The sequence below is a fragment of the Oncorhynchus mykiss genome, chromosome 15 (assembly GCF_057628025.1).
Source record: "Oncorhynchus mykiss isolate SJ-2025 chromosome 15, ASM5762802v1, whole genome shotgun sequence".
Classification (NCBI taxonomy): domain Eukaryota; kingdom Metazoa; phylum Chordata; class Actinopteri; order Salmoniformes; family Salmonidae; genus Oncorhynchus; species Oncorhynchus mykiss.
This window is the reverse complement of record NC_143036.1, coordinates 68,633,601-68,655,045: the sequence shown is the minus strand read 5'-3', so window position 1 is coordinate 68,655,045 and position 21,445 is coordinate 68,633,601. Positions and strand designations below refer to the sequence as shown.

Below are 21,445 nucleotides of genomic sequence, written 5' to 3'. Positions count from 1 at the left end.
AGAATAGATTGATTTGTAATTGACAGTGGGAACAAGTTGAGCCTGGCCGCTTGCTGTTTCAGACCGAGATATCGACGGAAAGTAACAACATGGACGCCATGTATACTGAAAATATGTTGAATAATACAACGGGTATCAGTCATTAGCATATTTGGGGTCTCCCGAGTGGCGCAGCGGTCTAAGGCACTGCATCTCAGTGCTAGAGGCGTCACTACAGACACCCTGGTTTGAATCCAGGCTGTATCACAACCGGCTGTGATTGGGAGTCCCATAGGTCAGTGCACAATTGGCCAAGCGTCGTCTGGGTTTGGTCGGTGTAGGCCGTCATTGTAAATAGGAATTTTTGTTAAATAAAGGTTACACGTAAACATATAGAAAACCTTTTAATTTATTATGAGGAGGTTGTTTATGGGGCAAGTACATAGAAATATACAAGGTTCTGTAACATATGAGGTATATGAAAGGGTTCTGGACTCAGTTATCAAAATGGTTAAAACAAATACAAAAGTAAACAAAAACAGATACAACAGAGAGAAAACACCTCTGAATATTCAAGAGCAGGTGTAAACATGTGTAGCATGATGCATCTGAAATGTCAATCATTTGTTTTGTTGGTGTTGACCTGCTGTATCTGCCATTCAGTCTGGTCAGTTGAAGCCTGGGTTGTATTTATCAGACCACAGCATAGCGAAGCATTTCATAGAACATTAGTTTTGTTGGTGTTGACCTGCTGTATCTGCCATTCAGTCTGGTCAGTTGAAGCCTGGGTTGTATTTATCAGACCACAGCATAGTGAAGCATTTCATAGAACATTTGCTTCTTTTTTTTATTGAACAAGTTCAAGTTGTCCCTCCTTTTTTAGTCCTTTTTCTTCCGTTTGGTGGCTAATTTTTACATTTGAGTTATTTAGCAGACATTTTTATCCAGAGCCTTGCTCAAGGGCGCATCAGATTTTTTGACTTTTTTGGCTAGGGGATTCGAACCAGTTGACCTTTCGGTTACTGGCACAACACTCTTAACCGCTAGGCTACCTGACGCCATAATGAATACAACCCATAGACCAACCAGGCAGTCCGGCACCCTGACAGTCGAGGTTCTATGATGTCATCAACACTAGACTCCACTGTTCTCCTCCATGGCCAGCTTCTCATCCCGATCCCCTGCGTTCCTGGGGGGTTTCTCTTGTCCCTCGATAATGACACGCTCACACACGGTGAGTCTGGGTTCGTGTGGCCGTGCCTGGCGCAGGTCACTGGACGCAGTGGTCATCCCTTTAGGATTCTGGGAGGAAGGACATGGTCAAAACACTGAAGAGAAACCACAATACCCACATTCATGCACACACCCACAGACACACACACACACAGATATTAAAATATATACACATACACCTCCTCCCACCCACCCCTAAACCAAGACATCTATGTGTAGACACCCAGTAAGTGCCTGGTGGGTGATGATGGAGTGATGGTAGGTGAGGTATAGACACTCACCCTCCACAGACACAGCAGAATGTAGACAGGGATACACATCAGCGGGGTGAGGATGAGGAGAGAGGCCACTCGGGAGGCCCAGGGCTCAGGTGCGTACTCTAGATTTAGATTGGTTGATGAACTGGTCAGTGTGTCATACACCAGGGTGATCTGAGGAGAACCAGGAAGAGGTGGAGATGAAGGTTAGCCTTGGATACTGCCGACGTAAACCTGATTCCCACTATAGGGCCAGCCCGAACTGTACTGTGCTGGCTGGGATATTTTATTTTCACATTGTGCTTTCCAGGCCATTCCAGTACAGCTCGGCTTAGTTTGGCTCGGTATTGTGAAAAGGGTATTAGAAAGATAGTGATCAACAAATGTCATTTGTGGATAGAAGGAATACATAGGTGTTTTAATGCAAAGTTAGAAGGAAGAGGGAGGGAGAGAGAGACCACGAGGGAGAGAGAGACCACCAGGGAGAGACAGACCACGAGGGAGAGAGAGACCACAAGGGAGACCAAGGAAGAGAGAGATCACGAGGGAGAGACAGACCACGAGGGAGAGAGAGACCACGAGGGAGAGACAGACAACTAGGGAGAGAGAGACCACTAGGGAGAGAGAGACCACAAGGGAGAGACAGACCACAAGGGAGAGAGAGACCACAAGGGAGAGACAGACCATGAGGGAGAGAGAGACCATGAGGGAGAGACAGACCACGAGGGAGAGACAGACCACAAGGGAGAGAGAGACCACGAGGGAGAGACAGACCACGAGGGAGAGAGAGACCATGAGGGAGAGAGAGACCACAAGGGAGTGAGAGACCACGAGGGAGAGAGAGACCACCAGGGAGAGAGAGACCACAAGGGAGAGACAGACCACGAGGGAGAAACAGGAAACATTAAGATAAAGACAGATGCAGAGAGAGAGAGAGAGAGGAGAGAGAGAGAGAGAGAGAAAAAGGTACAGAGAAAGAAAAATAACAAGATGAAAGCAGGAGAGAGATAATGAAGAAAGAGAACATGAGCATAAAGAAAGACGCAGAGAGAAAGATGAAAAGAGAGAGAGAGAGAGGTGACACAGGTGTCTGTCTTACTCACCCCACAGATGAGTGGTGTCACAAACAGCCAGCAGTACTTCAGCACCGAAGGGAAAGGATGGTAGCCTATCATGTCTTCAATGTTGTCAAGGAAACGGTTCGCACCTGCAAAGCCAATCCATCCACACTTTCTTTTTTAGTCGAGATCCATCTCTTCGTCTTGATAGAAACATTCACACACATGGGTCCCCCCTCGATTGACTGAAAACATGCTGAGACACAGTGGTCTACCATGTGTCCCACTTCCCTGGTAATAGAACTGGTAATAGAACTTCAATGTAGACGTAACGGTGAATGTATGGAAACACTTATTGTACAGGTATGAACATGTTGTGACTGCTTGTGACTGTCCATTGTAGTACTGGACTAAATAGCATGCCCAATGGACAATATTCCTAAAAATAGCATTTTAGTCCAGAACCAGGCTTCAACTGGGTCCAGGAAACTGGCCCGTAGAGCATAGATTCACTTTAACGATTAGAACAATAACTACAGTAAACATAGTCGGTACAATCATGTTAGTAGTGACGTCACTCACCGTAGACCCAGGCGACGGCGATGCACTCAAAACATGCAATGAACAGCAGACTGGTCCCACTGGGGCCGTACGAGTCAATCAACTGAAAGAGGACTATCCCATTCTGATGGGAAGGGCAGGAGGACATGGATGTCAGAGGTGAACTTCTGTTCCTATTGCTATTGAAGAGTTTACTAGCATCCGTCTCTCTCTCTCTCTCCCTCCATCTCTCTTTTTCTCTGTCTCCCACCCTCTATATAGCTCTCTTACACCACTCTCTCTCTCTCTCTCTCCCTCTATCTCTCTTTTTCTCTGTCTCCCACCCTCTATATAGCTCTCTGTCACCGATCCCTCTCTCCCTCACTCCCTCTCCCTCTCTCTCCCTCTCTCCCTCTCCCTCTCTCCCTCTCTCCCTCTCCCTCTCTCCCTCTCTCCCTCTCTCCTACCTCCGTGATGAGAGGCAGACCCAGTAGGAAGCAGACTACAGCGATGACTAGTACTAAGATCTCTCTCCGGCCAGGCCTCCGCAGTACACCAGGGAACATGTCAGTGATGGATGTGGCCAAGCTCTCTACACACACAAACTGGGAGGGAACACACACAATATGTTCACAACACACACACATGCACAAAGATGTATCCTGTCAACTGAAAACGACACATTACCTGATTTAAGCTTAATAAATTCAATACAACTCTATCAAACACACACACACACACACACACACACACACACACACACACACACACACACACACACACACACACACACACACACACACACACACACACACACACACACACACACACGTCCCTGTATAGTACCTGGCTGTCCAGACCCAGTAAGATAACCATAAGAAAGAAGAGGACGGCCCAGAACTGGGCCCCTGGTAGCAGGGACACGGCTTTGGGATAGGCGATGAAAGCCAGACCAGGTCCTGTGGGAAACAGCCCACACACACACATTAATTTATTCATATTTTCAGGTAAATATCACCGGACTGAAAAATGCATATGGAATTGTTCTGCTGTTGATGTGTTGTCTTAATGCTGTGTGGAGGAGACCAGTTGTGATAGAGGTTTTATGGTGTGGTGCATTGGGCTGAAGGGCCATCTTGTGGCCATTATTGGTTATGACAGTGAGCAGTATCGTAACTATAGCACAGGCTTCTCCATCTCTACTGGGAGATACTGGGAATGCAGGCTCTTGTTCCGCCCCAGCACTAACATACCTATTTCACATCAACTAATTATAGAATTCAGTCTGCACCACAATTTGTTTGATCAAATATGTCTGTGCTGGGCTGGAACAAACACCTGCACACCTAATACATTTTTAGGACCAGAGTTGGAGATCCCAGCTTCACACGATATATAACAGAAATGAAGGAATCGCATTCTATATCAAGGTGTTGACAAACTTGACCTCTGCAGTAAGGAGTGTGACTTTGAAAAAGGGATGAAGACGAGGAAGAGGGGGATGTGGAGGAAAGAGGCCCACCTCCTTTAACGACTTCATTCATGTCCACGTCAAGTGAGTAAGCCATGAATCCCAGTACGGAGAAGACGGCGAATCCAGCAAAGATGCTGGTGGCACTGTTGAGAATGCAGAGTGCCACGCAATCCCTGGAACACAACATGGTGTGTAAAATCACTATCACTCCCTGGAACACAAACAAGGTGTGTAAAATCACTATCACTCCCTGGAACACAACAAGGTGTGTAAAATCACTATCACTCCCTGGAACACAACAGGGTGTGTAAAATCACTATCACTCCCTGGAACACAACAAGGTGTGTAAAATCACTATCACTCCCTGGAACACAACAAGGTGTATAAAATCACTATCACTCCCTGGAACACAACAAGGTGAGTAAAATCACTATCACTCCCTGGAACACACAAGGTGAGTAAAATCACTATCACTCCCTGGAACACAACAAGGTGAGTAAAATCACTATCACTCCCTGGAACACAACAAGGTGTATAAAATCACTATCACTCCCTGGAACACAACAAGGTGTGTAAAATCACTATCACTCCCTGGAACACAACAAGGTGTGTAAAATCACTATCACTCCCTGGAACACAACAAGGTGTGTAAAATCACTATCACTCCCTGGAACACAACAAGGTAGTTAAAATCACTATCACTCCCTGGAACACAAACAAGGTGTGTAAAATCACTATCACTCCCTGGAACACAACAAGGTAGTTAAAATCACTATCACTCCCTGGAACACAACAAGGTGTGTAAAATCACTATCACTCCCTGGAACACAACAAGGTGAGTAAAATCACTATCACTCCATGGAACACAACAAGGTGTGTAAAATCACTATCACTCCCTGGAACACAACAAGGTGTGTAAAATCACTATCACTCCCTGGAACACAACAAGGTGTGTAAAATCACTATCACTCCCTGGAACACAACAAGGTGTGTAAAATCACTATCACTCCCTGGAACACAACAAGGTGAGTAAAATCACTATCACTCCCTGGAACACAACAAGGTGTATAAAATCACTATCACTCCCTGGAACACAACAAGGTGTGTAAAATCACTATCACTCCCTGGAACACAACAAGGTGTGTAAAATCACTATCACTCCCTGGAACACAACAAGGTGTGTAAAATCACTATCACTCCCTGGAACACAACAAGGTGTGTAAAATCACTATCACTCCCTGGAACACAACAAGGTGTGTAAAATCACTATCACTCCCTGGAACACAACAAGGTGTGTAAAATCACTATCACTCCCTGGAACACAACAAGGTGAGTAAAATCACTATCACTCCCTGGAACACAACAAGGTGTATAAAATCACTATCACTCCCTGGAACACAACAAGGTGAGTAAAATCACTATCACTCCCTGGAACACAACAAGGTGTATAAAATCACTATCACTCCCTGGAACACAACAAGGTGTGTAAAATCACTATCACTCCCTGGAACACAACAAGGTGTGTAAAATCACTATCACTCCCTGGAACACAACAAGGTGTGTAAAATCACTATCACTCCCTGGAACACAACAAGGTGAGTAAAATCACTATCACTCCCTGGAACACAACAAGGTGTGTAAAATCACTATCACTCCCTGGAACACAACAAGGTGTGTAAAATGTGTTTGCTTATGCGACCTCACAGGAGGGTACTGTACATAAGAACAATAAACACATAATCAATTACACTTACCAGTGTCCTTTTAGCTGTAGTTAGTTCAAACTAAACACGTGAAGGTATTTCAGGTGCTCTTGACTTAGCGTGGAGTTTGCACATTTGGGACCATTCCATTGGTTCTATTGTACACAGCAAACTATATCAAGCATAGCTCAAGTGTTGAAAAACATGTGACATAATGATGTGTTTGACCCAGGTCTATATGATCCAATTCAAATAACGCCAAGAGGGACCTAGCATGCTACTCTAAATCAATGTGAGTGGATACCGTTTGGAAAGAAAAGAGATGTGCACGTTTTCACTTTTGGGACTATTCCATTGGTTCCTTTCGTAAAGCGAAAACTAAATCAAGCACAGTTGACATATTTGAAAATGTTTTAGTTTTTATGTGACGATTCAAATCGAGTTTTGAAGGGGAAGCTGTGTGCAGTGGTGTGTCACACTGACTTGTAACAGTTGTTGTTGTACTTGTTGTAGCTGCCCAGAGAGGTGAGGACCCCCTGACATACAGCGTAGGAGAAAAACACCTGGGTCCCTGCGTCACGCCACACCTAGAGAAAGAGGGGGAGAGGGATGGAGTTAGAGAGAGTGAGAGGGGTGGATGGAGGGAGGGGGATGGATGGATGGAGGAAGGGAGGGAGGCGAGAGAGAGAGAGAGAGAGAGGGTAGGAGAAAGAATGGGAGGTATGGAGGAAGGGCGAAGAGAGATGGAGGCAAGGAGAGAGAGGGAGAAGGAGAGAGAGGGGGAGGCAAGGAGTGAAAGACAGGGGGAGGGATGGAGGGAGGAGAGAGGAGAGGGAAGGAGGGAGGTAGAAAAGAGAGTGAGAGGGATGGAGATAGGGAGAAGAGAAAGAGAGAATGAGGGGGGCAGAGTACGGGAAGAAAGAATATCTATTTTACTGTCACGTGTTCAGCTACTTTCACTCATTAAAGTAAACAAAAAACGGTCAGAACCATGTGGTTTTCATCAAATACATTCATGTAGACCCATAAAACATTGGATACATTTCTCTGTCAAAGCTGACAACAATCAACTACAACTTGTGTAACATCAGGTTTGTCTAGGGCCAATAATCTGGGCTCTCTACTGTCTTTCTCAGGCCAACATCCATCTGTGTGTCCGTTCATGTGCGTGTTTGTGTGTATGTATGGCTGCCTGTGTCTGCTTGCACTTCCTATGTGTGTGTGTTGACAACATCAACCCTCTCAGCAGACCCTCAGCAGACCCACTCATAGCAGCATCTGGTTAGTGTTAGCAGGAGGGCGATAGGGCCTGGGAGGCCTGCAGTCTGCCCCATAACAAAGTCCATTATCCATCCCAGCATAATCCACATACTACCACAACCAGCTGGGATGGGCCCCTTCATTTATCTTCTCTCTGTCTATACACAGACCCCTTAAACTCCTCTCTCTGTCTATACACAGACCCCTTAAGCTCTTCTCTCTGTCTATACACAGACCCCTAAAGCTCTTCTCTCTGTCTATACACAGACCCCTTAAGCTCTTCTCTCTGTCTATACACAGACCCCTAAAGCTCTTCTCTCTGTCTATACACAGACCCCTTAAGCTCTTCTCTCTGTCTATACACAGACCCCTTAAGCTCTTCTCTCTGTCTATACACAGACCCCTTAAGCTCTTCTCTCTGTCTATACACAGACCCCTTAAGCTCTTCTCTCTGTCTATACACAGACCCCTAAAGCTCTTCTCTCTGTCTATACACAGACCCCTTAAGCTCTTCTCTCTGTCTATACACAGACCCCTAAAGCTCTTCTCTCTGTCTATACACAGACCCCTTAAGCTCTTCTCTCTGTCTATACACAGACCCCTTAAGCTCTTCTCTCTGTCTATACACAGACCCCTTAAGCTCTTCTCTCTGTCTATACACAGACCCCTTAAGCTCTTCTCTCTGTCTATACACAGACCCCTAAAGCTCTTCTCTCTGTCTATACATAGACCCCTTAAGCTCTTCTCTCTGTTTATACACAGACCTCTAAACCTCTTCTCTCTGTTATACACAGACCTCTAAAACTCTTCTCTCTGTTTATACACAGACCTCTAAACCTCTTCTCTCTGTTTATACACAGACCCCTTAAGCTCTTCTCTCTGTCTATACACAGACCCCTTAAGCTCTTCTCTCTGTCTATACACAGACCCCTTAAGCTCTTCTCTCTGTCTATACACAGACCCCTTAAGCTCTTCTCTCTGTCTATACACAGACCCCTAAAGCTCTTCTCTCTGTCTATACACAGACCCCTTAAGCTCTTCTCTCTGTTTATACACAGACCTCTAAACCTCTTCTCTCTGTTATACACAGACCTCTAAAACTCTTCTCTCTGTTTATACACAGAGCCCTAAACCTCTTCTCTCTGTTTATACACAGAGCCCTAAACCTCTTCTCTCTGTTTATACACTGAGCCCTAAATCTCTTCTCTCTGTTTATACACAGAGCCCTAAACCTCTTCTCTCTGTTTATACACAGAGCCCTAAACCTCTTCTCTCTGTTTATACACAGACCTCTAAACTAATACACCACCCTTACTCCAGACTTCTTCCCCAAATCCAAAATAAAACACATGGCATGCAGTCGAACACACATTTTCTCCCTGGTCTGTTCTTCAGCTGTGTCGGGACACAGAGTTACATAACCAATCATCACCCGAACCCTGAAGTGTATTCATTTGGCCACCGTTCCAGTCGAAGTAACTGGGGATTCCCACGCCAGCGCCCCCGTCCTCCTCTCAATCCTCCCCCAGGTCTCTAATTGCTTTAGCAACTTTTCTCACACCCTACACCTATGAACTTAAAGATGTTAGGTTTGTGACTATCCTTTTGTCCGCACATGATATGACACATCTGTCTTGGCGTATGTTTGCTGGGATACCTGGAAAGATGATGTTATACAGTAATTTAGTTCTTTGAGAATCAGTGTTTTAGCCATAAGGTTAATTAACATAATATTATTCACCCTCCCCCAATGTTGACGTCCTGCTCTCTCTACGGAAAAACAGCACATTTCCTTTTAAAATAGACTGGTTGAAATATGATACAAAGAAACAAACTCACAACAGTTCATGACACTTCCCAAATACCCAGCAGGCTTCATTTGTCGCGGTTTGCCCCCTTTTTGAGCCTACTCCTGATCCAACGAGCCCCACACAACAGGAAGCAAAATTGGAGGATAGTTGACCCCTGAAACGAGGCTTGACCTCTCCAGGGACCACTACACCGGACCCCAGAAGGCATCAGGTCACATGCCATGTTGTACTAAGGTCAAAGGTAATCCATACCAAAGAATGTCTCTTTTATGGGACTCTCTGGCACCTAAAGAAATCGTCTGAATGCCTGAGTGTTTGACCGTTGCCATTGACGTTCAGTCATTGGACTACGACCAAAGAGTATCTTAAATTAATTAGTGGGGAAAATACAAAACTGACCCAAGATCAGCGTATAGGGGCAACTTCATCCTGATCCGGGAGGATGGTGTTTTTGTTACTGTGTGTTGATGTTATGGTGTGTTCGGGTTACTGTTTAACTCTAAAGGTCTTGGTTTGCTTTTCTTGCTAAGATCCCAGTTCCGCTTTGGGATTGTGAGCAGAGAAAGAGAGAGAGAAAATGCTAGAGAACATATTTCCTCTGTACTAGCATCTTCACTCCCTACTACCATCTTTATTCCCTACTACCATCTTTATTCCCTACTAACATCTTTCCTCTCTACTACCATATTTCCTCCCTACTACCATCTTTATTCCCTACTACCATCTTTATTCCCTACTACCATCTTTCCTCTCTACTACCATCTTTCCTCCCTACTACCATCTTTATTCCCTACTACCATCTTTATTCCCTACTACCATCTTTCCTCCCTACTACCATCTTTCCTCCCTACTACCATCTTTATTCCCTACTACCATCTTTCCTCTCTACTACCATCTTTCCTCCCTACTACCATCTTTCCTCTCTACTACCATCTTTATTCCCTACTACCATCTTTATTCCCTACTACCATCTTTCCTCCCTACTACCATCTTTCCTCCCTACTACCATCTTTCCTCTCTACTACCATCTTTCCTCTCTACTACCATCTTTATTCCCTACTACCATCTGTATTCCCTGCTACCATCTTTATTCCCTACTACCATCTTTATTCCCTACTACCATCTTTATTCCCTACTACCATCTTTATTCCCTACTACCATCTTTCCTCCCTACTACCATCTTTATTCCCTACTACCATCTTTATTCCCTACTACCATCTTTATTCCCTACTACCATCTTTATTCCCTACTACCATCTTTATTCCCTACTACCATCTTTATTCCCTACTACCATATTTCCTCTCTACTACCATCTTTATTCCCTACTACCATCTTTATTCCCTACTACCATCTTTCCTCCCGACTACCATCTTTATTCCCTACTACCATCTTTATTCCCTACTACCATCTTTATTCCCTACTACCATCTTTCCTCTCTACTACCATCTTTATTCCCTACTACCATCTTTATTCCCTACTACCATCTTTCCTCTCTACTACCATCTTTATTCCCTACTACCATCTTTATTCCCTACTAGCATCTTCCCTCTCTACTACCATCTTTATTCCCTACTACCATCTTTATTCCCTACTACCATCTTTATTCCCTACTACCATCTTTATTCCCTACTACCATCTTTATTCCCTACTACCATCTTTATTCCCTACTACCATCTTTATTCCCTACTACCATCTTTCCTCTCTACTACCATCTTTCCTCCCTACTACCATCTTTCCTCTCTACTACCATCTTTATTCCCTACTACCATCTTTATTCCCTACTACCATCTTTCCTCTCTACTACCATCTTTCCTCCCTACTACCATCTTTCCTCTCTACTACCATCTTTCCTCTCTACTACCATCTTTATTCCCTACTACCATCTTCACTCCCTACTACCATCTTTATTCCCTACTACCATCTTTATTCCCTACTACCATCTTTATTCCCTACTACCATCTTTCCTCTCTACTACCATCTTTCCTCCCTACTACCATCTTTCCTCTCTACTACCATCTTTCCTCCCTACTACCATCTTCCCTCTCTACTACCATCTTTATTCCCTACTACCATCTTTATTCCCTACTACCATCTTTCCTCCCTACTACCATCTTTCCTCTCTACTACCATCTTTATTCCCTACTACCATCTTCCCTCTCTACTACCATCTTTATTCCCTACTACCATCTTTCCTCCCTACTACCATCTTTCCTCCCTACTACCATCTTTCCTCTCTACTACCATCTTTCCTCCCTACTACCATCTCCCCTCTCTACTACCATCTTTATTCCCTACTACCATCTTCACTCCCTACTACCATCTTTATTCCCTACTACCATCTTTATTCCCTACTACCATCTTTATTCCCTACTACCATCTTTATTCCCTACTACCATCTTTCCTCTCTACTACCATCTTTCCTCCCTACTACCATCTTTCCTGTCTACTAACATCTTTCCTCCCTACTACCATCTTCCCTCTCTACTACCATCTTTATTCCCTACTACCATCTTTATTCCCTACTACCATCTTTCCTCCCTACTACCATCTTTCCTCTCTACTACCATCTTTCCTCCCTACTACCATCTTTCCTCTCTACTACCATCTTTATTCCCTACTACCATCTTCCCTCTCTACTACCATCTTTATTCCCTACTACCATCTTTCCTCTCTACTACCATCTTTCCTCCCTACTACCATCTTTCCTCCCTACTACCATCTTTATTCTCTACTACCATCTTTATTCCCTACTACCATCTTTATTCCCTACTACCATCTTTATTCCCTACTACCATCTTTATTCCCTACTACCATCTTTATTCCCTACTACCATCTTTCCTCTCTACTACCATCTTTCCTCCCTACTACCATCTTTCCTCTCTACTACCATCTTTCCTCCCTACTACCATCTTTCCTCCCTACTACCATCTTTCCTCCCTACTACCATATTTCCTCTCTACTACCATATTCCCTCCCTACTAGCATCTTCACTCCCTACTATCATCTTTCCTCTCTACTACCATCTTCCCTCCCTACTACCATCTTTCCTCCCTACTACCATCTTCCCTCTCTACTACCATCTTCCCTCTCTACTACCATCTTTCCTCTCTACTACCATCTTTCCTCTCTACTACCATCTTTCCTCCCTACTACCATCTTCCCTCTCTACTACCATATTTCCTCTCTACTACCATCTTCCCTCCCTACTAGCATCTTCACTCCCTACTACCATCTTTCCTCTCTACTACCATCTTTCCTCCCTACTACCATCTTTCCTCTCTACTACCATCTTTCCTCCCTGCTACCATATTTCCTCTCTACTACCATCTTTTCTCCCTACTACCATCTTTCCTCTCTACTACTATCTTTCCTCTCTACTACCATCTTTCCTCCCTACTACCATCTTTCCTCCCTACTACCATCTTTCCTCCCTACTACCATCTTTCCTCTCTACTAGCATCTTCACTCCCTACTACCATCTTTCCTCCCTACTACCATCTTTCCTCCCTACTACCATCTTTCCTCTCTACTAGCATCTTCACTCCCTACTACCATCTTTCCTCCCTACTACCATCTTTCCTCTCTACTACCATATTTCCTCCCTACTACCATCTTTCCTCCCTACTACCATCTTTCCTCCCTACTACCATCTTTCCTCCCCACTACCATCTTTCCTCCCTACTACCATCCCTGTCCCATCAGTCTTACCCCAGGTTCCAAGATCTTGTCCATTTGAGGCCAGAGATAGTACTTTATGCCCTCTCCAGCCCCTGGTAGAGTCACACCTCGGATAAACAGGATGAAGAGCATCAGGTAGGGGAACGTTGCTGTGAAGTACACCACCTGTGGTCACAAATGAAGATACACTTGAACACACAGACACACACACACACACACAGACACACACACACACACACAGACACACAGACACACACACACACACACACACACACACACACACACACACACACACACACACACACACACACACACACACACACGAAGAGATTGTACAGACAGAAACAGGGAGGTACTACCTGGACTTGGCCAAGAAGAAACACTCATTTTAGTTTTCCCTTGCAGAACATTTTGGTGTGGTGTGCCCTAATGAATTTGATCCTGTTGTTTTGGTCTGTATGGGAGGCTGCCAGCTCACCTTGCCTGTCGATTTGACTCCCTTCCAGATGCAGAAGTAGCAGATGATCCAGGCCAGCAGCAGACAGAGAGCCAGGTCCCAATGTACAGCACCCAGAGACACATGATCTGACGTCCTCAACACCCGACGACTGGGGAACAACACACACACACACATATGTAAGGACGCATGCACACACACACACACACACGAATGCACACACACACACACACACACACACACACACACACACACACACACACACACATACACATACACACACACACACACACACACACACACACACCAGGCTGGTCAGTAAGACGTTTAGACCATGGTGCCACGGCAGTTCACAAATGTTTAGCAACACGGGAGAGTATGATGATGATGAATGGAAAAAACGCTTTTTATTTCATTATCATATAGTTTTATGCTTTCCCCAAACCATAACCCTAACCTTAACCATTTGGAATGAATACCTAAACTTAACCCTTTTAGTTGTTTCTGTTTTAACCTAGTAACCATGCAGAATTAACCCACTCATCAAATTACGTCAAATCCCAATACCATGACCCTCTATGTACTACATACCATCTTAGACATGGTGTTTTATTTCAGAGATCCTCTCCCTACACAAATCTAACCTAAACAAATTCACAGCGACAGCCGACCCGACAGAAAGACACGTGTTCTTTTTCCAACTTTATAGTCTCCATATGGAGCCTCTGCACGAATACAGAGACAAAATAGCATCGGCATGATAGATACAGATGTTCCATTTTCCCCAGTTTAGTTCAGAGGGTTTTAGTTTAGGCTTTGAACCCCAAAGAAAGGACACATATTGTTCTCATTTAGAAGAAAACGCTTTAGAGTGCTGTTTTCAGCCCATTTCCCAATCCTGCACCACCCGGAAACACCATCAGGAATGTATCATGTGGGAAGAACCATGGCCTATTACGAAATCACCAGACTAGTCTGACAAAACAACAACACTGAATTTGAACACAAAATAATCCTTATCGAGCACTCTAATTGGTTGTTTTATGGTTCCCTCCAGGCTGTAATTGGCTAATTTCCCTTACCCGGTGTTCTACTGGGCTGTTGGGCCGTTGGGTGGGCCCTATATTGTCTGTCAGCATGACTCATCATCATCACTATCAGTATGTGTGTGTGCGTGTGTGTGCGTGTGTATTTCAGAAGTTATGATTGGTTTCAAACTTACGCCCAAAACTCCTCCTCGGGAGACGTGATCTTCATGGTTTCATTACTGAAAGAGAAAGAGGGGGGTAAACCAATAAAAAGCAAAGAGAAATAGCAAAATGAACCACAATACAGTATGACTGCACCTCATCAACACCCAGTGTATCTTCATCAACACCCAGTGTATCTGATATCTTCAAAGTACAATAAGGAGGCCTACCTCAACATATTGTAGTCATTATATTCAGTCTGGTTGTGAAGGAAGGACCAGTCTGAGTCCAACTGGGAGAGGTGTGGGTTCAACAACATGGAACTCAAATTATGACAGTTCTCTGTGAGAATGTTAGAGAGAGAAAGAGAAAGAGAGAGACAGAGACAAGAGACAGAGAGAGAGAGAGAGAGAGAGAGAGAGAGAGAAGAGAGAGAGAGAGAGAGAGAGAGAGAGACAGAGAGAGAGAGAGAGAGAGAGACAGAGAGAGAGAGAGAGAGAGAGAGAGAGAGAGAGGGAGAAAGAGAAAGAGAGAGAGAGAGAGATAATTAGTGAGTGAGTTTGAGTAAGTAAGTATGTGCACATGCATACGTGCACGTGTGTCTATGTCTACGTGTGTGTCTGTGTCTGTGTTCAGTTCTTATACCAGTATTCCACTCATTGTCACAGGTGGACCAGGGCAGTGGATTCCTGAAGGAGTTGAATAGGTAGAACAGACCCCAGGCTAGCACCACTATGTAATAGATGTTCAAGTACGCCACAATCACTTGGGATGCAATTCCCACTCCTATAGACGGAAAAGCAAAGGCAGGTTAACATTTGATAAGGTGACCGTTCTTTAAATAACTTAGTAACTTAGCACAGTGGTCAAAGCATGGATCTGGAGAACTACAGGGCGTGCAGGCTTTTGGTTCAGCCCAGCACTACAATAACTAAATAAACAAACGTGTCATTGAGACTTTGTTAAGTTGAATCGGGAGTGTTAGTACTGGGCTGGAACAAAAGCCTGCTTAATACCTAGCAAATTACAGTTAGATATAGAAAATGTGAAATGTATTTGTTTTCAATCAATGTATTTGTATACAGCAGCATCTCATGGGTTTAGCCTGAAACAACACATTTTAATCCCTGTTTTAACTAGCATAAGGCCCGATTCCCTGACACAAATAATGGATAGTCCTGCACTAAAAAGCCATTTTAACGGTTATGGAATCAAAAATGTCATCTACGTAATCCCCAAAAGTAATTACTATCATGAACTACAACTAGTAATGCTGCATACTCCAAGAAAGGTTACAATCTCACCTTTCTGGCAAGAATAGTTATACATTGCTGAGGTGTCGTCCCTTTTGAAGATACAAGCTGAAGTACACAGTAGAAATATCATGAAAATATGAAAATACGAAATATTTTATATTGTGTATTTCCTATTCAATAGAACTGTATATGAATATGGCTTGAAATGATACACGTTTTCGAAATATAATATAATCAAATTATACAACAACTAACTATAAGATTTCACCTTCGTTATAACTGTAAAATACATATTCGTATGTTGAGTGTTAGAGAAAATGTGAATATTTTCTAAAGGTCTCTCTTGATCAAAACGTCTACCCCCATCGCTGTGAACGTCTCACTGAGCTCGTTTGGAACTTGCCTTTCATCTCATATCAATCTTGTACGTCTGTTACAAGCAGAAAGGGTTTTTTGTTTAAAATGTATGAATTATTTTAATTTCCTGTCAATAAATCGATCTCTGAATGTGGTACAGCGACGAAACCCCTCTCTCCTGCTGCGCTACGATGTAAGGACTCCAGGCATATGTGTTGTTAGTGGCTGTGATGTAGGGTTCAGCCTGGAGTTGATGGACAGTCAGAAGAGCGAATAAAATGGTAGGAGGGACACCCCACATATACTCTTGTGTCCGTGAGATTCAGGGCTACTGCTCAATGCAAGCCATTTCAGCCTATGGTGTCCACAGATAAATTTATCAGTGAAAATGTCAGTCAGAAACGATACCAGAACCACGCAGGTCCCCAAAACAGGGGACTTGACATCTATTAATAAAGAAGACTGCTACAAGCTCTCACAGTCTCACGTCAAACGTCAAATTTCGAAGCTGTTCCAAACGTCACATTTTTAAGTGTTTAAGGTTAAGTTTAGGCATTAACTCTGTATTTTTAAGGTTAGGCATTAACTCCCGAATACTTAAGGTAAGGGTTAAGGTTTGCGTTACACTTAAAACAAAAATATCAAAAACCACTTTCTTTCTGGATTCGAACATGTTACTTTTGGAACCAAAGGCAGATGCCTACGCCCATCCACAACGCCCTAGCAAAACTAGCAAAACCAGCAAAACCGAAACCTACTTAAAGGTAACAGCTCTCACTGTTGCCCCTAGTGGCTGGTTTCTACATCATCTCCCGTCGTCCTCAGACATGGATGGATGTCGATTACTGACTTGTATCATGGGTGTCCTGACTGGAAGATTCCCCATAGGCTATATCTGTGTCTGGGGAACTGGCCCATTATGTAATAATGTAAGGAGCAGACAGAGTGATCACCTTCGAACATGGGACATATCTTCCTCCAGGCTGTGACCCCGCCCTCGCTGGTGTACTGGCCCAATGCCGTCTCCAGGAAGAACACAGGGATACCACAGAAGAAGAGGAAGACAAAGTACGGGATGAAGAAGACACCTGTGGAGGGTTAGAAACACCAGTGAAGAAGAGTGTTTACTGTGTGAAAGGTGTGTTACTATGGTAAATGGTCAAATAGAACAGCAGGAAGGATACAAAGATAAAGCCATTGAGATGAATGACAAAACATTTTGTGTGAATAGACCAAGGAAATGCTTATTGACATTTCAGTTGTGTGATGATGCGGTATTGCTGTATAGTAGTTAGAACATGTTCTTTCGCTACGAGTCCATGAAAAGAGTTGACAGCTGAATAGATATCCTTCATAAGGAAATGAATTAACTTTCCAGTGGATACAGAGAGCCTTTGAGGCGGCACAAAAGCAATCGCAGGCCTGGTATACTTTTTTTTTTTTTAGGATGCATACATCTTTTGTTGCTCACAGAATATTAGAGGTGAAGCTCCGCCCACAGGGTTAGCGGACACAAGAGTCAACTCCCTCGGGAAACATCTTTCTTATCTCTCTCTCTCTTTCTTCTCTCTCTCTTTCTCTCAATACAATAAAAAAAAACGTGAACAGTAAATATTACACTCACACAAGTTCCAAAAGAATAAAGACATTTCAAATGTCCTATTATGTCTATACAGTATACAGTGTTGTAATGATGTGCAAATAGTTCAAGTCAAAAAGGGAGGAAATAAATAAGCAACATAAATATGGGTTGTATTACAATGGCATTTGTTCTTCACTGGTTGCTCTTTTCTTGTGGCAACAGGTCACAAATCTTGCTGCTGTGATGCACACTGTGGTATTTCACCCAATAGATATGGGAGTCAAAATGTTATTTGTTTTTCGTATTCTTTGTGAGTCTGTGAGGTCTGAGGGAAATATTTCTCTCTAATATGGTCACATATTTGGCAGGAGGTTAGGAACTGCAGCTCAGTTTCCACCTCATTTTGTGGGCAGTGTGAACACAGCCTATCTTCTCTTGAGATCCATGTCTGCCTACGGCGACCTTTCTCAATAGCAAGGCTATGCTCACTGAGTCTGTACATAGTAAAAGCTTTCCTTAATTTTAGGTCAGTCACAGTGGTCACGTATTCTGCCACTGTGTACTCTTTGTTTAGAGCCAAATAGCATTCTAGTTTGCTCCCTTTTTTGTTAATTCTTTCCAATGTGTCAGGTAATTATCTTTTTGTTTTTTCATGATTTGTTTGGGTCTAATTGTGTTGCTGTCCTGGGGCTCTGTGGGGTCTGTTTGTGTTTGTGAACAGAGCCCCAGGACCAGCTTGCTTAGGGGACTCTTCTCCAGGTTAATCTAATCCCTCTATCTCTCACTTTCTTTCTCTCTCTCTCTGTCTCTCTCTCTCACACACTCTCTCTCATTCTCTGATGTTCACTTACTCTCTCACACACTCTCACATACTCTGATGTTCAATTACTCTCTCACACACTCTCTCTCATTCTCTGATGTTCAATTACTCTCTCACACCAACACACTAGCTGTCTTTCTTTCTTTCTTTCGTTAGATGGGGAGGTGCTGGTTTACTTACCTCCTCCGTTCTTGTAGCACAGATAAGGGAAGCGCCATACGTTGCCCAGGCCAATGATCTCACCAGCCATGGAGAGCAGGAATTCAGTCTTGTTGGCCCACTTGCCCCTCTCCTGCTGAACCGCATCCTCGGGGCTCTGTTTCTGGGCCTCTGAGTCCACTGGTCCTCCTGGAGTGGTCCCTCCAACCATCTCCTCTTCCATGTTCACTCACTTTCTCTTAAATTCAAAATGCTTTATTGGCAGGACATTTTGTAGATATTGCCAAAGCTCTCTCTTTCTCTCTCACGCTCTTTCTTACTCTCACGCATGAACTAACACATATTTTCTTTCTTTCTTTCTCTCTCTCTCTCTCTCACTCTCTCTCTCTCTCTCTCTCTCTCTCTCTGTCTCACACACACACTCCTCCCGTCTCTCTCTTTCCTACGCTCTCCCTCTCATTGTTAAATCGGGTGCGGACTCCGTGTTTACATCTTCTGTTACTCAGAGGCTCTCTTCAACACAATATGTCCCAATCAAGACAGATTAAGTATTTGTTCTGTTAGAGAGCCTGAGGCTTTATCCTAATGCAGACATTCTACTCCTCCTAGGATACTAACATTTATGACTAGGCTATTTGTTTGCTTAGTTATGCAGTCAGTCATAGCCTATCTGCACAAATGTATGAAAAACAAGATAATAATTGATTGTTTTAGATATCCACAAGACATTGAAGTTGAGTTTTTTTTCTCCCATTAAGCAGATTTCCTCCATGGATTATGTGCAGTAATGTACAATACAGCAATGCAATGCAATACAATCATGCAGATGCAGACCTATAGGCTGTTTAGCTTGAACTTGTATTTAGGCATATGCTAAAATCCAAAAGTTTATTTGTTTGAGAAAAAGGATTCCTGCATGCAAGAAGAAAAGAGTGAGTAAGCACTATCATTTCTGTGAATCCTCCATGTGTTAAGCACAATCATTCAATTATGCATGCAAAATTTATCTTACAACTCACCCACTATTTTAATGCAATAGATCCTGCTTTTCCACACAGCTGGTAGGAGTCAATGAAGCAGTTCCTTTGGCTGCACAGATAGAGGGTCTTTGGAAAGAATGTTGAAGTGGGAGTAGGGGCGTGTCTACAAACTCCAAAGCCTTCACATGGTATTGAACTGAACCAGGATGCTAGCCTATAACAGCTATGTAGAATGATACAGTAAAACAGCCTACCATTGTGGAGGGCCATTGTATATGTGGAAAAGAGTTGACATGTCCACCAGTTTAACAAAAAATGTATTCAACTAAATCATTTAAATTAAATGAAAGAAAACACTAAACTTTTTGATTATTTGTTTTGCATTTGGCTATCCTATCCTATTTCATAATGTGTTGAATAACAAAGAATAAGGTAGAGACAATTTATTTCAATCCCTCAGTCAGACTCGCTGGAATGTCTGGAATTGTCATAATAAGGGCTGATGATTGTTTGTGATAGGCCTAAAGTAAATACAATTGCTCTTCAAATAGCACCATCAGAACATAAGTCATTTAGATCTGTTTATTCCATACATTAATTCACCTGTTGTGCACTTTCTTCATAATGTAATTTTTTTTTTAATTGCCTGGCAGGGAGCGACTGTTCATACTGTATATGGTGCTTTCAAGACGAATGGGAATCGGAAAAATAATAGGTAACATCATGACGTAGGTGATCTTCGGGTCAGAAAGTGGGAGCTCTAGAAAGAGGTCAGAGTTGCCGACATGGGGTGCGTTAGTAAATTCCCTCTTGGCGTTTGTAAATTCCAAGCATTGTCAGATTGTCCATTCATAAATTCAGAGCGTTTGCTCTCGGAGCGTTCAGAGCGCACACTGGACGCTCTGGCCGAGGAGTAGGGTTGATCCAAGCGTTCTGACCTCACAACGGCAGTCAAGCACCCAAGCTAACTGGCTAAAGTTAGCTAGCATGCTAGCTACTTACAGACATAAACGAGAGAACACCTCACTCTGACCATTTTTCTTGCTCTTTAGCCGAGCTGGTTAGGCCGTTTTCATGTTATCCAGAGCGTTGGTGACTGTAACTGTGCTGCTGGCAACAATTTAACTACGCGTTTTTTTTGCCAAGGTTTACTGAAACGGCATATTCAACAGGGTGTTGAGCGTTAGTCAATTCCTCAGTTATTCTGCGCCCTGACACACAGATGAGAGTGCTCTGAAATCGAAGTAGATAACCAGAGCAAATTTACAAACGCACCCCATGAAATTACGAGTTATATGACCTTCAAAACGATTTTGTTCACAATAGGAGCTCGTTTTTGTTCGAGTTCCCAGTTGTCTGGAATGCACTGAAGTAGGAACTCGGGGAGATGTCATTAATGATTCTAGGAAAATTTCATTATTTTTGTTATTAACTAAAAAGCTAAATATGATTTAATCTTGTTGTAACAAATACATAAGATACATTTCAATTCAATGAACCAATTTACGCCTAGAGGTACATTGTTTTGGAACATGTTTGTTCCTGACGCGGCATCATACCTCAGTGGGAGCGACTTGGAATTATGACGTGCTCTGTGACGTTTTTTTTTGCTACCAGGAAACGAATGTAAACATAGCAATCGGAAGAGAAA

At 43.3% G+C, this 21,445-nt stretch overlaps 1 protein-coding gene across 4 annotated transcripts; it reads right to left on the bottom strand.

The window, feature by feature from the left end:
• Positions 1 to 370: 370 nt before the first annotated feature.
• LOC110499843 (sodium- and chloride-dependent GABA transporter 2) lies at positions 371 to 20,731 on the bottom strand. 4 transcript variants are annotated; one of them, XR_016486874.1, is made up of 17 exons: positions 19,834 to 20,731; positions 18,836 to 19,052; positions 17,207 to 17,341; positions 15,286 to 15,426; positions 14,871 to 14,982; positions 14,673 to 14,717; positions 13,472 to 13,601; positions 13,024 to 13,158; positions 6,728 to 6,831; positions 4,590 to 4,714; positions 3,914 to 4,026; positions 3,535 to 3,672; positions 3,110 to 3,212; positions 2,573 to 2,676; positions 1,494 to 1,643; positions 728 to 1,281; positions 371 to 622 (listed from the first exon to the last, which is right to left on the bottom strand). XR_016486874.1 is itself a non-coding variant. In XM_090200914.1 (16 exons), the coding sequence occupies exons 2-16, from the start codon at positions 19,035 to 19,037 to the stop codon at positions 1,114 to 1,116; spliced, it is 1,905 nt and encodes a 634-aa protein (XP_090057040.1). In that variant the 5' UTR covers positions 19,038 to 19,052; positions 19,834 to 19,950; the 3' UTR covers positions 371 to 1,113. The 4 variants fall into 4 exon arrangements, 2 of the variants coding, with proteins under 2 accessions (XP_090057040.1, XP_090057041.1); XR_016486875.1 differs by having other exon boundaries at positions 19,838 to 19,903; XM_090200914.1 differs by having other exon boundaries at positions 371 to 1,281; positions 19,834 to 19,950.
• Positions 20,732 to 21,445: the final 714 nt, after the last annotated feature.

Coding starts and splice junctions, on each gene's coding strand:
- LOC110499843 (XM_090200914.1), bottom strand. CDS start 19,037: ATGGAAGAGGAGATGGTTGGAGGGACCACTCCAGGAGGACCAGTGGAC. Junction 13,602..14,672: donor CCCGAGGAGGAGTTTTGGGC/GTAAGTTTGAAA, acceptor GTTGTTCCCCAG/TCGTCGGGTGTTGAGGACGT. Junction 3,673..3,913: donor TACTGGGTCTGGACAGCCAG/GTACTATACAGG, acceptor GTTCCCTCCCAG/TTTGTGTGTGTAGAGAGCTT.